General features: G+C 49.6%; 1 protein-coding gene across 7 annotated transcripts in view; it reads right to left on the bottom strand.

The window, feature by feature from the left end:
• Positions 1-6,230: 6,230 nt before the first annotated feature.
• GARRE1 (granule associated Rac and RHOG effector 1) overlaps positions 6,231-17,092 on the bottom strand; it is a 79,693-nt gene continuing 68,831 nt past the window's right edge. For all 7 annotated transcript variants that reach the window (XM_078062995.1, XM_078063001.1, XM_078062997.1 and 4 more), the window contains 5 exons: positions 16,025-17,049; positions 11,809-11,974; positions 10,891-11,028; positions 9,359-9,437; positions 6,231-8,865 (listed from right to left, as the gene is read on the bottom strand). In XM_078062995.1, coding sequence (XP_077919121.1) covers positions 8,557-8,865; positions 9,359-9,437; positions 10,891-11,028; positions 11,809-11,974; positions 16,025-17,049 — 1,717 coding nt within the window. In that variant the 3' untranslated portion in view covers positions 6,231-8,556. The remainder of the gene's footprint in view (positions 8,866-9,358; positions 9,438-10,890; positions 11,029-11,808; positions 11,975-16,024; positions 17,050-17,092) is intronic.

Raw genomic sequence — 17,092 nt, 5'->3', positions numbered from 1 at the left:
AGTGCGTTGAGCATCTGCCTTCGGCTCAGGTCATGATCCCAGGGTCCTGGGATCGAGCCCCGCATCAGGCTCCCTGCTCCGCGGGAAGCCTGCTTCTCCCTCTCCCACTCCCCCTGCTTGTGTTCCCTCTCTCACTGTGTCTCTCTCTGTCAAATAAATAAATAAAATCTTTAAAAACAAAAACAAAAACAAAAACAAAAAACCTTGTAAGTCCTTGTGAAAATTTTGGTTTTCTGAGAGAGATAGGAAGCCATCGAAGGGTTCCAAGCAGTGGAAGGACATCATTTGACAAGCTTTACAAAGGATCAGACCCACAGTGTAGCAGGAATGGAAGTAAGGGAAACAGATAAGAGGCAGGCCAGGGAAGAAGGTGACTGGGTCAAGGTAGTAGGAGTTGGGCATGGTGATCTAGACACACTGAGTGAAGAACTGAGAGACAGAAAAAGAACAGTCAAGGTAACATCCAGTTTTTAACACAAGTCGCTGGAAAAATGGAATTGTCCTCACATCTCGGAGAGATGAAAGTTCTTTTTGGGGGGGGGGAGATCACAAAATCTGTTAGAAATCTAAGTGTAGATATCGAATTGGGTATTTCTGACTGGAGTATGGGGAGAGACCTTTCGAGCTGGAGGAAAAACTTGAGAGTCATCAGTGGATAGATTGCATTTGAAGTCAGGAGCCTCGGTGAGAGTCTGGATGAGACAGTATGTATATATGGCCACAGAGGAGCAGAGGTCCAAGAACTGGGCGCCCAAATTGAGCTTCTCCATTGTCTGCTTCCCCTAGAGAGGCCAGCCATCTGGGACTGAGCCCTGTCCTGCTGCCACCCCGGCCACCTCCCAGCTCCATGGAGTCACTGCCCCCTCTGACCTCTGCAAATGGCTTTTCCCTTCCTGCCCAGGAATATCCTGCCCAGAGGTCCTAAAGATTCAGGAAGAAAATAGGGAAAGGCTGAAGACTGAAGCAATGAGTGGTCAATAGGACTTTACAGGGAGCCGCCCTGTCCACATGGGCCCTTACTCACCCAGAGTTTTGAGTCAACTGTCAACTCTGAGATGTAACTCAGCACACCCCTGACAGCACTGAATGCCATCTGTTCTCCTGGAGTCCCTGAGAAATACTCCAACCAGAGTTTCCCATGCAAGCCAGTGCCTTGTCTACACAGAATAGCACATCCCATCGCTAAATCCTGTGTTTCATAACCTCATCCAAAAGGAAGGCTAGCCTCAGTAGCCACCGCCCCATCATCACTTGCCCTGTGATTCCTCAGATGACCCTAGCCCAACTGTAGCCACTGATTGCCTTTTTCTGGTAGGCTCTTTCTGGTGACCACAGTGGATGTCTGTTGTCTTTATCCAAAACCACTGCATCCCACTCCCGTGTCTCTTTCTTTGCCTCCCCGATTGCATCAGCATGACCTAAGTCAGCTAAACAAGTACCAGCAGGAGAAACTCAGTTTTGTGTAGGGTTAAGTTGCCACTTCTGGAAGAGTAGGCCGGAGGATCAGTCTGGTCTGAAGGAAAACAATGCAGAGAGCAACCCCCGGAGAGATGCCAGAGTCAACTTCACAGGGCCCGAGTTCCTCGTGCCAGGCCACCTCCGTCTGTGGCTGGAGCATAAGTCAGTGATTTCCCTTAGTGTTGATGTTGTTTGGAGCTGGGCTGTCATTTACAGCTGCAAGTCTTTCCAAAGGTTTTCTGGGTGTTCACCTAAGTACTGCCACACTGCTTCTCTAATGTGGTCTCCTGGCCACTTGAACCCCACAGGTACTGCTTTGGTTATGAAGAAGAGGCTGGACATAAGGCCTGATGATTGCCTTTTTGAAGGCTTTATTTTCTCTTTGACATTCTCTGATATACACCTCCGGCAGTTTGGCCTCTGTGATTCCCAGCAGGTTCAACTACTCCAGATTTCCCAGTAATATTTTAAGTTCGACATTGTGCTTTGAAAACCCAGTTACATGCATTTTCTTTCTTTCTTTTCTTTTTTTTTAAGATTTTATTTATTGGGGCCCCTGGGTGGCTCAGTCGGTTAAGCGTCTGCCTTCGGCTCAGGTCATGATCCCAGGGTCCTGGGATCGAGCCCCGCATCGGGCTCCCTGCTCTGCGGGAAGCCTGCTTCTCCCTCTCCCACTCCCCCTGCTTGTGTTCCCTCTCTTGCTGTCTCTCTGTTAAATAAATAAATAAAATCTTAAAAAAAAAAAAGAGAGAGAGAGAGAGATAGGAAACAAATATGAAGAGACAAAGGAGATCATTATTACTTGAAGGTCATGCATCATCCAACTACTAGCATTGTTACTGCTTCTGCTAGTTGACTGTGTTTGGAGCTCTGCGCCAAATGCTCTCCCATATAATCCTTACAGCAGCCCTGTTATCCTGCTGTCCTCCCCACTTAGCAGACAGGTTAAGAAATCTGAAAATAGCCACTCTGTTGCTATGTGGAGCAGCAATCCAAGGTTGCCTGATTTCTTTATCACAAATAAGAGCCCTGTTCTTTATCACAACCCTGTCCTGCCTGCCACTTTCTGGCAATTCCCCATCATCCCAATTCTGTTTTAACCTCAATTAGGCCTCTATGATATTAATTCCAATTGACAGGGTAGAATTTTGCAAGTGGAAAAGGCCAAGAATGGCATCTCAAACAGAAAGGACAGGAGCTTAATCATAGGAAACAAACTGAGGGTTGCTGGAGGGGGTGGGGTGATGGACACTGGGGAGAGTATGTGTTGTAATGAGCACTGGGTATTATATAAGACTGATGAATCACAGACCTGTACCCCTGAAGCAAATAATACATTACATGTAAATTAATTGAATTTAAATAAAATAAAAAGAAAGGACAGCAGCATGGAAAAAGTCAGAGAGGTAGGAAAATCCAACCACTGCGTTAACACTGGTCCCTTTGTACCGGATCTAAGGATTTGTGTAGGGCAACAGGGAGAAACGCTCCAGGGAAGGTGCTGTGTGTGGGAGGGTGATCAGTTACTGGAGTGTGAGGTTAGCATCCCGGATCAAATCTCGCGGGATGGTTTGGGATTTGGAGTTTGGAAAATTTTCAATGTAAGGTAATTTTACGTTCCCACAAAAGTTAAACCCTACTGTTTTCTACCACCATGACCACCATCGCCACCACATGTTGTGCCAAAGCCCTGTCTATAACTACCCAGAGTACAGTGTTCAGATACCTTAAGATCCTGAGGGCAGTGAAGCTTGGAGGGCTGGACTAAGCCACAGACGAAAGAAAACCGGGCTCAGAGCCTAGTGCAGCCTTGGAAAACCTGATGGGTCCCACTGAATATTTGCGAAACTAGCACTTAGTGAGCCTGTGGCGAGCGAGCAAAGTTCCAAACAAGAGCCCTGTTCTGTAGATGGGGAAACTGAGGCATGGGCATTTACATAAGTCAGGCCTTAATTCGGGACAGCTGGACAGGAGTCAGGCAGGATCTGGAGCCTAGGGAATCACCCACTAAAGTCGGAGATGGTGCGGGGGGAGGAGAGGAGAGGCAGTTCTGCGGCTGAGTTGAAGGAGCCCACGGGAGGTCGGGCGCGGGGCGATCCACGCCGACGGATTTTCGCCAGCTGCTCTGGGGAAGCGCACCCACCGGGATGCCGAGTCATGGCGGCCTGGCGAGAGCCAGAGAACTGCGCCTCCGAGGAGCCGCACGGAGCTCCTAGCGCGGTAGCCACTCTCAGGAGAGGGCGGTGCGCACGAGCCTACGTGCAGCCAAGGCGGGATCGGCGCAGGTCGGGGGCGGTTGCGCGCACGCGTCTGCGTGTGGGCTCGCACGTCCGGGGTGCACGTGTGCGCATGTCCCCGCGCCTGGGGGGTTGGGGGGCGCTGGGGCGCAGAGAGAACTAGCAAACGTCTCCGTCCGCACGTCTGGGATGGACGTGCGCGCGCATGTGCGCAAAGTCCGAGTGGGGCGGGTGTGCGCGTGCGCACGCGAGCAGAAACGCGAGTGGGCTCGCCAGCGCCCCCCGCAGGCCGCGGGCTTGTTCTGCGTCGCGACAGAGATTTGTCGCTTCGGGATGTCGCCCCCAGATTTTCCCTGTGACTCCATGGTTAGGTGCTTGAAAAAAATTCCTTACCGCACAAAGGCGTGGGTTTCCACGAGAATAAAAAACTCTATAGTTACTAAAAAGCTATATAATCCTGCTTGCAGTTCTAATGTCAATCTCACCTCACAGTTCTGGTACAAACTCTGGTCATCATATATTATTCTTTTAGAGGTGAGAGTTAATTCTAAGTCATTCTTTTTTATTTTTTTTTAGCATTAGAATTTGCTCAATAATTTGCCCAAATAATTTGCCCATCAACACCTCGTTTGGTCTGGCTCCTCTGGAATTGCTTCGCACTGTTCTGCACCCCGGCCATGTGCCCGTGAACAAGACTTGTCCCCTTCTCACAGGAGGCCTTCGTTCTAGTGAGAGGGACAAAGGCAAACTCAATTCCAGGGGAGGGCTAAGTGCTGTAATGAAAAACAACCCGAGTAGAGGCTGGGCTCTGGCCCAGAAGAGAACAAATGGAGGCAGAAGCAGGGAGCACTGTGGGAGCAGAAGGCAGGTGGGCACTGGGGGAGGGACGCTGAGGTTGGCAGAAGTGTATGGGAAACCCTGAGGCCAGAGAGGGAAGGCAGGAGCCAGGTGAGGACCAGATTGTTCGTAGAATATTTAAGAAAATGATGGAATTCAAATGTGCTTGAAGATAGATTTGTGGGACCTGCTAGATGAGGAGAGTAAAGAAAAGAATTAAGAATGTCTTCTAAGATTTCTGGCAGAGCAGCTGGGTGGATGGATGGTGGCACCTCTTAGCAAGGATGGACAAGATGGGGCTGTTGCCCCTAAAAGACTGAGTTTTCTTCTCCAAAGAAGACTGAGTTTTAAAAGCAGAGACTGCACCTTCTTTTCAGCCCTGGCTCCTAGCAAAGGCCTTGCCCCTAGGTGACTTTAGATGTTGAAAGGAACATGACCTCCTAAAACAATCCTTCCTCCTCACTTAAGCCCACATTCCAAACTCAGCCCCAGTACTAGCCACACCCAGTCCCCGCACCAGACACGCAGAGGCCTGAGCCCAGCCAGCCTACCCTTGTGGAATCAGAAGGCCAGCTGTGTGTGTTACTTCCAGGAGCCTGCCCCTGGACATTCCTCCGCATATGTGGCTGGGAGGCAACCAGTCATGCTTTCCGTGTACATGGCTTCTTGGCATTTGAGGAGCTGGCCATTGGAGGGATCTATTTTCTCTGTGTCTCCAGATCAGAAAGCAGGTCACAACAGTGGCCAATGCACAAAGGGCCATCCCCTCAGAGTGCCACATCTGTTCAGGTTTCCACGCTCACCCATCTGGCACGTAGCCAGGCCCCAGGACTCCTCTTCTGTCTCCACCACTGCTGGGAATTGAAGTCCGTGAACAGCACCACGTACTGGTGTTGAACAGGCACATGCTTGAATAAAAGGCTAGCATTTTAATATGCACTTCTAGTGTATTTCCTAGCACACTCATACAACACAGCGGTTACTAAGTAGCCTTGTCCTGAGGTGCATTTAGAAGGCTCTGGGTCTTGGTCCCCATGCTCAGCTTCTCGGCATTTCAGCAAAAAGAAGCCTGAGTGGTACTATACTCATATCCGTTTTCCTGAGTTCATGAAAGTTTTGATCTGTCTTGCTGTAAGTGAAAAGAAGTTGAAATTCCCCTGTAACCCACCCTCCTTTTGTGGTTCCCACTGAACAAGCTTTCCTTTTGCTAAGCAGGATGACATCATCCAGTGAGACGAGCCCTTGTCCCTGAAAGGTATGGTCTCTTTGCCAGACATGGGGTCCCTGGCAGAGCAGGGGGAGAGCTTATCCCTGGGTCCGCTCCTTGTGAAAAGCTAGCTGGGCAGTTCACAGTGCCCATGGTTGGTGGAATGTGGGTGCTGGCAGACCACAACCCAAGGAGAGAACTTGCATCCTTCCAGATGGTCTCCTTCAGCACGACATTGGCTCTGCCCCCACAGAGGCCTCTCCCAGCTTTGGCCTTAGGAAAGCCGACTGGAGAGGTGTGGTAGGTTGTCTGCTTCCTGCCCAACCACCGCAGCTCATCCTAACACTCTCGGTGGTCTTTCCTCTCGCAAGGCCTCAGAACCAGAGGACGAACTGACCTAAAAACCAATGTGGGTGCAGCTTTTCAAAGTCATGAACCAGGCAGGGCTTCTGGCCTGTCTGCTGCAGTTCATTTCAAACAGAGATACAAAATATTATTAAATGTATATTTTTAATAAAGCCAATAGTTATTTTACTTATAGGAGCTTTAAAAGGAAGATACAAAATGTAGAGTTCCAGTTTGGAAGCGTTTAACTATTCACACAATGTCCTGCTGATGCCCGAGCAAGGCAGTCACGCCCGGCCATGCAAAGGACACACACACTCACACACGCACACACATGCGCTTTGGCGAGACCCCTCTGCCCAGCGCAGCACCTGGAATTACCAGTGTTCAGAGCAAGGCGGTGCCGAGAACACAGCACCTACGAGGAGACCACACAAACAGCTTCACACAGTCTCACAGCCCACGGAGATGGCGATTACAAAATGTCCCGCTTAATCGAGAAAAACAGACTGGAGAGTGACAACGTGGCGGTATCAATGTCACCTGCACTGGGGCGTCAAGGGCTGACCTCCGTCCAGGGTGAGGTCTTTGGGGAGGCACTATGAAAACAAGAGTACTTCAGTATAATCGAACTTGAAATACAAGGTACTGTGGACACGTTACAGAAGGAAAACAGAAAACTATCCTACAAGGAAAAGAGCCACAAACATCGGACAGATTAGTGCACACACTGGGACAGCGAACAGACAAGAGCCACGCAGGGTCAGTGCAAAGCACGTGCCTGAAGAAGTCTATGTACAAAAGAGTTCTCTGTAAACATGGTGAGGTGAACGTTCGGAAGCCGCGGTGAGAGGATCGTAAGTGCAGGCAGCAACGACATCCCCACACAGCACAGAAGACGACACCCGAGGCCTGGAAACAGCCGGGCAGCACAGTACTAAAAGGTCAGATGGCTGGGCTCAGACACCCGAGGGGGCCTCTCTCATTAGTGTGTATACATACATATACATATATATTTTTTCTTTTTGGTATTTTTAAATATAAATTTACTTATATCCGTAGAAAAATGAGAACATAAATGTGTTATTACAATGTCTGCTGGAAAAGCTTATATGGAGTTAGAAAGAATAAACCATTTATTAGTAGTTAACATATATATTAAAATGGTTTAATGATTTAAGAAAATATAAAAAAAATATTAATACTGTCAAACTTTCATACCAGAAAATATTATGGATTTTTCTCAATTAGACTTTTTCAAAGATGAAATATGAAAAATTTAAATAAGTTTTATATAAAGAACTTCTGTAACCTCGATTAATATACAGTGGGATGTCTACTCTATAGAGATATATGTATCATTATTTCTCAATTTAAGCACCATTCAATTCTTCTGGATCCATTCTGGCTGGAAAATATCCCTAAATCCACAGGATGTTATCTCTTTAATGGCACATGTTAACTGAAAATGAGGTGGTTTTTGTTCTTTTTTTTTTTTTTAAAGAAAAGACTTTAAATTAATTCCTATCTACACCTTAATTGGTTTGTCTTGAGCCAGCTCACAAATGTTACTGCAAGTTCAAGTGCAGGTGTCTCTGTGCAGCCTCTTGACCACACCCCCATGTTTGGAGACTGTGTCAAAGCCTCTGGCCACGTGTGGATCTGAGGGCAGCAGGTGCAACTTTATCCCGCACACGGACGCAGCCAGCTGGCTCATCTCCATGCACCATCAGGAATATGCCTCTGACATCAGTTTTACGATCCTGCTTTTGTAAATCCGGTCAGGACTGCACCCCTTGGGTGCTGCTTGGGGTGGCGAGGGGCTGCCCACCCACAGAAAACCCCAGTGATTGCTTCCAATCACAAATATTCTGTATTTTGCCCGTTTTGTATAAGCTTAAATAAAGATAGTGTTGAACAAACCTCCAGCCTCTATATCTGTTATCTTAAAATATTCAATGCTTTTTAGGCGGGAGATGTTTTAACTAAAAACCTATATGAAAAATAGCTATAAAATACAGTGATTGATGTGGTCATCACTCAACGTGTTAAGAAGGGGGAGGGGGAGGGTTTCAGAAGAATGGTCAGTTTTGCTCTCAGCCTTCAGGCCTGATGCCTTCCCAACACACACAGTGGGACTACAAACTTGAGAGCCGTGTTTCTCAAAGTGTGGCCTATGGCCCACCTGCATCAGAACCACTGGGGGAGCTTATTAAGCTCAATGATCCCCCAGCATCTCCCTGAGGGTCAGAAACCTGTTTCTAGCTGGCCCTTCAGGGCTCTGATGCCTCAAAAGTTTGAGAAGCCAGGCCTTAAAGGCTTGGAGCTGCCAACTACCCCCATGCCCAAGGATCCCTGCCTGGGACAGGGGTGCACTGGTCCTCTGGGGGGCTGGTGCCAGCTAGTCAGCCCTGGGGTGGGGACACTGGCCCCGACAGCTCTGGGCAGGCAGGCAGGCAGGCTGGCCCTGGGTCAGTACTGGGGCAAGTAGGCCGGCCTGCGCTCAGCCTTCCCGGGGAAGGCCTTGAAGCCCTTGGGTGCTGCCTTGTGTGCTGGTGGGGGCGGGGGCTGTGGTGGGGTCTGCACATAGGTAAAGGAGGCGGTGCTGCAATCGCTGGTCGCGGCCCACACTGGTGACTGCAGCATCTGCATGGTGTCGTTCCACTGGCTGCCAGGGCCGGCAACTGCGTAGAGTGGTGCGCTCGGGCTAGGCAGTGTGCTGGGCAGCGGGGAAGGGTGTTGCCAGGGTGCTTTGGGTGGCCACGTTTTGGTTTTGTTATCCTGAGAGACAGAAGAGGGTTCTTAGTGGCATTTCTGGCAATTCGTCATCTTTTCCCACCTCCCCAGGTCTCTGGTCCTATTTCCACCTAGGAGACAGGGTAGGAGCCCCAGCCCTCCCCACAGCCCTGGAGCAGCACTGTCCAGCTCAATTTGCAGTGATGGAGGTGATCTGTGTCTGTGCTGCTCCCACGCAGTGGCCACTCACCACATATGGCCAGTGCCATTAAGGAACTCAATTTGTATTTATATTTGATTCATTCCAATTTAAATAGCCACATGTGGCTAGTGGCTATCACAGTGGATGGCACAACCCCAGGGCTTCCTCTACATTTGGCTCGGAGATGAGATGGTTAATCATGGGGGAAAAAAGTCGTTCACCACAAAGAACCCGTCATTGCTCTGAAGCCCTCTTAAAACTTAAGCTTTGGAACCTCGCTCATGGTCTGCACCCCATATAGCTGGCCCTCCGTGGCCAGAGCAGGGCCCACAGTACCTGGTTCATGTCCTCCACTGCGGTAAGAAGAGGTGGGGAGGGCAGCGTGCTGGTCTCCTGCTCTCCACTGCTGTGTTTCCTGGAAGAATCAAGAGCACAGTGCAGTGGGCATCTGGCTTGCTGCCCCACTGACCTTGACACGCTAGCCACCTGGTTCTGGGCGCTGGTTCTAGGTGGGGAGACCTTGGGCCCAGTGCATGCGGGGGGATCGGGTGGGCGGCCAGTGAATGGAGCACTCCCAGAAGCCATTCCCGGGCTTGGGGAGGGGCGGGGTGGCAGGTGGTGGCTGTTTCAGCTGCTCTGATCTACTGGCTGGGGCTTCCGTTAACATATTCAACAGATACTGTTCACCATGCCCTGGGGAAGTGGGACTTAAAAGACTGTTAGTTTTAACTACAAACATGAAAAATTTCTGTTATAATGTTGAATGAAAAAGGCAGGACGGAGCAGGCTCCGAGCCAAGTAAATCAGTCTGTCCGTGCTCCCGCCTGCAGACACCAGTCTCTGTAGAGGCGGTTCTACCATTGGCTTCCTCGGCATCTCATCGGCCTCTCTGACTGCCCTTGTCTAAAACAGACATCTTAGCCACTAGCCCTGGCTCAATCGTGCTCCTCCTGCATCCTCCGGTCTCAGTTCATCGGCACCCCCTTTCATATAGATGCTCCAGCCAAAACCTTACATACCATCCCCGATTCTTCTCTCTCACACATACCCCATTGCCAATTTCTCACCAGTTGCTCCCTCATTTTGTTCAGCTGTCTGCTCATCAGAGGCCTCCCTGACTCCCATATGTGTCTGTGTGTGTATGTGTGTGTGTGTGTGTGTGTGTGTGTGTGTGTGTGTGTGTGTGTGTATATTTAAGTAGGCTCCATGCCCAGTGTGGAGCCCAATGTGGGGCGTGAACTCATGACTCAGAGATTAAGACCTGAGCCAATATCAAGTCAGATGCTTAACCGACTGAGCCACCCACGTGACCCCCATATTTTTCTTCATAGCAACTAACCCAACCTGACATGTTTGGTGTTTCCTTTTTCCTTTTCCTTCCCTCCCTTTTTTTTTTTTTTTTTGGAGTAGCCTTCATGCCCAACATGGGGCTTGAACTCATGACCCTGAGACTAGGAGTCTCCTGCTCTACCAAATGAGCCAGCCAGGCACCCCTACTTTTAAAAACTTCTTAGACCTGAATATACTCTATTATGTTTTCTTTTCAACTTTGATGAAGAAACTAAGGATCAGAGAGGGCCAGGTTCATCTCCAGAACCCTCCCTTGCCTCATACTGGTATTTTCGGCTACTACTTGCGTGAGACTGTTCTGCCAGCAAAGCCTCAACCCAACGTTAAGTCACCTGGGCTACAAGCAAGCCTGCACGGTAGCCGCAGAAGATTCAGCAAGGCTGTGCTAGCAGAGGCCCTCTGCCTCTCTCACACCAGGCTGACAGGGAGCCATGAGGTTCCTGAGCTTTCCAGAGGAATAAGCTGGGGATCACATTCATGTGCCCCTCTGTCCTTTGTCTTTAGAAATCTCTTCCTACCTTCTCTGCTTGACAGCGGCCACGAGGTCAGGCCCTGAAAACATGGAGAACAAGCTGTCCCCGTTGGCGGAAGATGTCTCATCACTTGAGCTGGCGGAGTCCCCCTGAGCACCTGACCAGCCGCTGTGCAGACCGTCCCTGAAAGCCAGAGAGAGAAGCTGGTCTGGGGGCGTCCTGCAGCCAGCCTGGACACCAGCCGGACAAGCCTGAGGCCGCCCCCACACCACCAGCCCTAAAGGAACAATCTTTACCCTGCACCCATCTAACAACCAGATGGCAGTCTCTTGTCTCCCCTTCTAAAAATCCAAGCTTTCCTTCCTGTCCTCCCTTGTTTCGAAAATAACATGTACTCTTCGCTGCCCTTTATTCTTGCCAGAAGCCTGTGCTTTGCATGTGAAATTCATGTTAGAGCAAAAAGCTGAAATGGTCTTTAGCTGTCCAGATTTATTAACTGGGTAGCAATAAGAGATGTGAAAAATCAACCTCCCGTTGTCTTTGGGATGCAAATCCGCAGTTCTCTGGGTACACTGGCATCTGAACCATACACCTTTGCTTTTTGGAGGCTACAAGGATCCCATTCCACGAATCGCACGGGTTTCACAGGCATGCCCATTTCAGCATAGAGACCATGTTAAACGCTCAATGACCTCACAAACATCGTCAAATAAGTTCCTGGTTCCGGGCAGAAAAGTCTGTGCTGAAAATCATCACTTCCTACCAATGGTGTGTTCACAGGGACCCATCATGCCACTTGGCATCCTCGGGTCTGTCGCAAAACTGTGACCACTTGAAGATCTGACCAGATGTCACTCTCTCACAGGGGGCCTCGGAATCAAGTTGCCTGATAAGAGTGCACGAGTGCCCCCTGGGGGATACCCAGTCCCCAAACTCAGTTTCCCTGCCACCCCCAGCACTCACCCTTCTGTGAAGAACTCCGGGAAAGGCCAGGTCCGATGGGCATCGTCCATGGGGGGCCAGTGGCCCCGGGGGTGGCCTGGGCGGCGGCCATGTTGCACTTGCCGCTTCTGCTGCATTGCCTGGCTCACTCCTGCCACATAGCGAGCAAACTCGGGGTCCGAACCCACTGCGTTAAGACAAAGGGACAGAGAGGGGCTGGGGCCACACTGGCCTCTCGTTTCCTTCCCTGCCTCCCGAGCATGTGTTGGTCACACACGCAGTGACAAGCGGGGAGGTGCTGCCAGGCTTGTGGCCCCGAGAGCCAGGGAGCTGGCTGCAGGATTGGGGCTTTCAGCCAGGTGTCTGACCTGGGGTACGGGGTGTGCACAGGGACTGTGAAGAAGGGTTATGCCTAGGACAGAGGCAGGCTGAATGCGACCGAAAGACAGAGAAAGAGAACACAAAAGGATCCATGATTAAAGTTTAAAGACAAATACCAGATACTTAACAATGTTCCAATGTCTGTTGCTACGTACATAACAACTTAGAAAATCACATGCTTGATGTCTTTAGCGAACTGACCACCTGCAAGTTGTAAAAGCATCAGGGTCAGCCAGATAGAGGTATGTCATTGCCACGTGACCCAACTTGAATCCAGGATTTTCCTGGATATTGGATGGCAGACCTACTCATTCCGTGTGAAGATAGTGAGAGTGGTAATGAATGAGATGAAATTTCAGAATTTCAGAGGTATTAAGAGGTGATTGGAAACATACTGGCCAGAGCTGAGTAAGGATGGGCAGGACAGTACAAGTGGGAGAAAAAACAGCATAGAGGACATTGAGAGAAAAAGTCAAAGAAGAAGATACGGCAGGAGGGCGCCTGGGTGGCTCAGTTGGTTAAGCGTCTGCCTTCGGCTCAGGTCATGATCCCAGGGTCCTGGGATCGAGCCCCACGTCGGGCTCCCTGCTCAGCGTGAGGCCTGCTTCTCCCTCTCCTCCCCGCTCATGCTCTCTCTAGCTATCTCTCTCTCTCTCTCAAATAAATAAATAAAATCTTAAAAAAAAAAAAAAAAAGATGCAGCAGGAAAGTATCTATTGTTCACAAGCTGAATATGACTCAGCAGTGTATACTTCTCAGCTTCAGGCTGGGAAAGATACTAGGGCAAAATCTCATTCTTAGCTCGTCCTCAGGGCACTGCCCACAGGACTGCTGGTGAGTCTGCGCACTGCACAAAGATGCCCACACCAGGGGAGGGGAGGGGCTGGGCCAAAATCAAGGCCCCCTTCTCAGTGGGTCAAGCCATGCCTCCAGGGGCTGTGTGCCCTGTCCAGAGGGGGCACTCTGCTCTCACTGGCCCTGCCTGAGAGGGGGCCTTCTGTGATTCATCTATCGCGAGGAGTGCCCTTCCTTTATTTGGGGAAAGGGCGATGTAGATCTTATGCCCTCAGGGCGGGGTCTGCAGGAAGCTACATTAGGGACCTGCAGGTCAGATAGGAACTAACTCACGGAAGATAAAGCTAATAGGATTTGTAGCTTAAAGACATAGAGGCCATCCAGGCCTCATCAAAGATCAAAGACGGTAAAATTCTGCCAAACACTGTTTATACTCTGGATTAATTACATGACTATCAAAAGATGTAGACTGTTGAATAGCAGTTGAAAAAAATGTGCCGTGCCACGCCCACCCCAGTCAGTGGCAGCTGGGTGGGGCCTGCTCTTCTGGATCGGGGTGGAACCCTGTGCCCTTCCTGTGCCCCAGGGTCCAAGGATGCTCACATCTACCACCCATGGGAAGCAAGAGCAAGAAAGCGTGAGCAGCAGCATGAGGGATTCTTAGAAGACCTAAGAAAACATTTCTTTTCATTCGTAGCTAATGCTGGGTTGTTTTAGCAGGGAATTCCTCTTCTGCTGTTTATATAAATATTTGCAATAATTATTTATATATTTCACAGTATTCTCCTTAAATGAAATATATTTTCCACCTGTATACCTTTTGCTAAATTAGAGAAAAGAGTAACGGATTTCTACATATTTATCTTGTATCGACCCACCTTACCAGATTCGCTAATTCTAGGGTTTTATTTTATTTTTTTATTATTATTATTTTTTTAAAGATTTTTATTTATTTGACAGAGACACAGCGAGAGAGGTAACACCGCAGGGGGAGTGGGAGAGGGAGAAGCAGGTCTCCCATCGAGCAGGGAGCCCGATGTGGGGCTCGATCCCAGGACCCTGGGATCATGACCTGAGCCGAAGGCAGACGCTCAATGACTGAGCCACCCAGGCGCCCCTAGGGTTTTTTTTTTAATCGAGGAGTCTCGTTGAGTTTTCCCCCCCTCCAATTCTATTGCCAGCAAAGAGATGTGCTTTTCAATGTATCTTTTTCTACAGCTTATACATGTCTTGCTGTGTTTGCTAGCAAGTCCAGGACAAAAAATTAGTTACACGCTATTGGCAGTAACAGTTGCCACCCTGTCTTGATTTTAACTGGAATGATTTTGTTTCACTATACAGAGTAATACTTGCTCCCGGCCCTTGGGAGATAGTCTTTCTTTAATATTGAAGAAATTTATTTCTATTCATGTCTTACTTGGAGGGTTTTTTTTGAATCACTGGTGGCTTTTACCAAATGTCTTTACAGCATCTGTTGCTGTCTGGCCGCTCCTGCAAGTGGGGTGATGCCAGGCATTACTGAGCAGCGCAGAGCTGGTCCGCTGCCCCACCTGCCACCCCCGCAGTACCGGAGCAGTAACGGAGCTGCTCTTCCCACCACGGCTCCGGGGTCCAGCCTCCACCCACACTCCTACAGAGAGGACTACGGTTTGCTTTTTAAATAACCCTTATAACGTTTTTAAATCTTTTTTTTTTTTTTTTTATTTGGTAGAGAGGGACACAGCGAGAGAGGGAACACAAGCAGGGGGAGTGGGAGAAGCAGGCTTCCCGCTGAGCAGGTAGCCCGATGCGGGGCTCGATCCCAGGACCCTGGGATCATGACCCGAGCCGAAGGCAGACGCCCAACGACTGAGCCACCCAGGCGCCCCAACCCTTATAACGTTTTTATGGTAAAACCATGTTGGCTTCATAATTACTGTTCCAATTTCTTCCACTGAAACAGATCTGGGCAGGTTTTCCACTTCTTGGTACAATTTTGGTGATGTGCATTGTATTAGGAAAGAAGCCATTTTTCCAATCAGTTTTCAAAGATGTTGTCATATGTAGAAACGTCTTAAACTTCTTTTACTCTCTCCTGTTTCTGGAATGACATCTTCTTTCTCTTTCCTTTTTTTTTTTTTAAAGATTTATTTATTTATTTATTTTAAAATTTTATTTATTTATTTGTCGGGGGCGGGGGGAGAGCGCGCACACAAGCAGGCAGAGCACCAGGCAGAGGGAGAGGGAGAAGCAGGCTCCCCGCTGAGCAGGGAGCCCGATGCTGGACTCAATCCCAGGACCCCGGGATCATGCCCTGAGCTGAAGGCAGAGGCTTAACCGACTGAGCCACCCAGGCGCCCCTCCTTTCTCTTTCCTAAATCTCGTTTCTCTTTGCTCTCTCTTATTGAGGCTTACAATAAATTGGTTTATCTATTTTGTTGGTCTTCAAGAGACCCTTCTTTTAGATTTTATTTATAATTTATTTTTTCTATTAAATTTCATCAATCTTGGCTTTTCTCCTTAATTACTTCCTCCTCCTAGTTTATTTTTGTTTGTTTCTAAGTTCTTTTTCTAATTTCCATAGATAACTCTGGTGGTATTTTCACACTGTTCAGGCCAGGAGAAGCCACGTTCTCCGAAGGCAGGAGGGTGCTCTACCACCTTTCATAGGTCCTAGCGTTTAAGCAAAGAATCACAGAACAGGTTATGTAATCAGGAGAAGAGCAGCTCACAAAGGGCCTGCCGCCTTGGCTCCCACAAATAGGAGGGCCCACACAGGAGCCCACTTGAACTATGAGACATGGAGCCATTCAAGGAACTTCTCTTAGCCTCAATCCAAGCCTCTGTACAGTGAGAGAAATAGTGGTCCTGACCTTCTTAGCCTCACTCTCACCAAGGCTGCCTACCTTTGCTGGATGTGTCCCACACTTGCCATCCGACAGCGAGAAAGGGTCTTTAAAGAGAAATTAGGTCACTTGCCAAGTGTCCTAAGTAAGTAGGCTGTGTCGGATGGGCCCTATGAAGTCCTCAGTGATTATACTGATGTGAAAACCCCAAGGGGAGGGGAGGCGGGTCCACATACCTGCAGGATCAAAAGGCAGAATCTCTCCCAACATCCCAAAGACTCCATCACTTTGGTCACGGTTTGGCCAGGTGTTATTTCTAGGTCCCTGCGGCTTCTGCCCCAAAACCTCCGACATCACATTATCCATATAGCTGCTCACCAGACCCAAGCTGTACAAGTCAGAACTGAGATCAGATATGCCAGGCCACTGGCCAAGAGGAGACAGACCTGCTCCGACAGGCTGGGCTGGCTGCTGGGCTGAGCCGTGCAGCCACTTCCCCGGGGCCCGAGGCTGGGGCGGGGGCTGCTGAGGTCCAATGGGCTGGAGCAGGGGTTGGTAGTACTGGACCTGCGGTTGCTGCTGCTTCGGGGACTGCTGCTGAGGCGCCAGGCCCGGCTGGGGGGTCAGAGGTGTGCGGGCCCCAGCCGGGGGTGGCCGTGGAGGAGGGGGCACTGGCAGTGGCGGCTGCATGGCTCCGGCCTTCTGTTCAGTCACCGTGGCTGCGGCAGCGGAATTACGCCTTGTCACCAACGGGGAGCCCTGATGTGACTGGCCCATGTTAAAGCCCGAGAGAAAATCGATCACCTCCTGCATTTCCTGATCGGTTGGTAGGTTCATGCCCTTCTCGTCCTTGCCATCATCCCCTGGCAGGAAGCCATCATGCCTCTCCAGGAGAAAACCATTGGCTGTCTGGTTACCGGAACCCTGCGCTGACTGTGAAGGGTCTGTAGTCCTAGGGAAATTACCAATGTTCAAAATGCTTTGTAACCTTGAGTCAATACTGCTGGGCATTTTGGCCTTCTCTTCCGAACACCCAGCTACGAAGAGGTTTTTGGAAGGGGTATTTGGGATGGAATAATTTGTGCTGCTGCTGGAGCTGGTGCATGAAGCTTTCTTGGTGAAGCGGGATGTCAGTTTGGAGAAGGTCTTCTGCAGGCCGCCTGAAGATTTGTTTCCGTTCCCAGAAGGCAGGTCGGCCTGATTCCCAAAATCGCAGATCTCCCTCTGAAGCTGGATCTGTATGCAGGGTAAAGCTTGTTCCCTATTTAAACAGAAACGTATTGAAAATTACAAAAAAGACAAAC

The sequence above is a fragment of the Halichoerus grypus genome, chromosome 15 (genome assembly GCF_964656455.1).
Source record: "Halichoerus grypus chromosome 15, mHalGry1.hap1.1, whole genome shotgun sequence".
Lineage (NCBI taxonomy): Eukaryota > Metazoa > Chordata > Mammalia > Carnivora > Phocidae > Halichoerus > Halichoerus grypus.
This window is presented reverse-complemented; position numbering and strand designations above follow the sequence as displayed.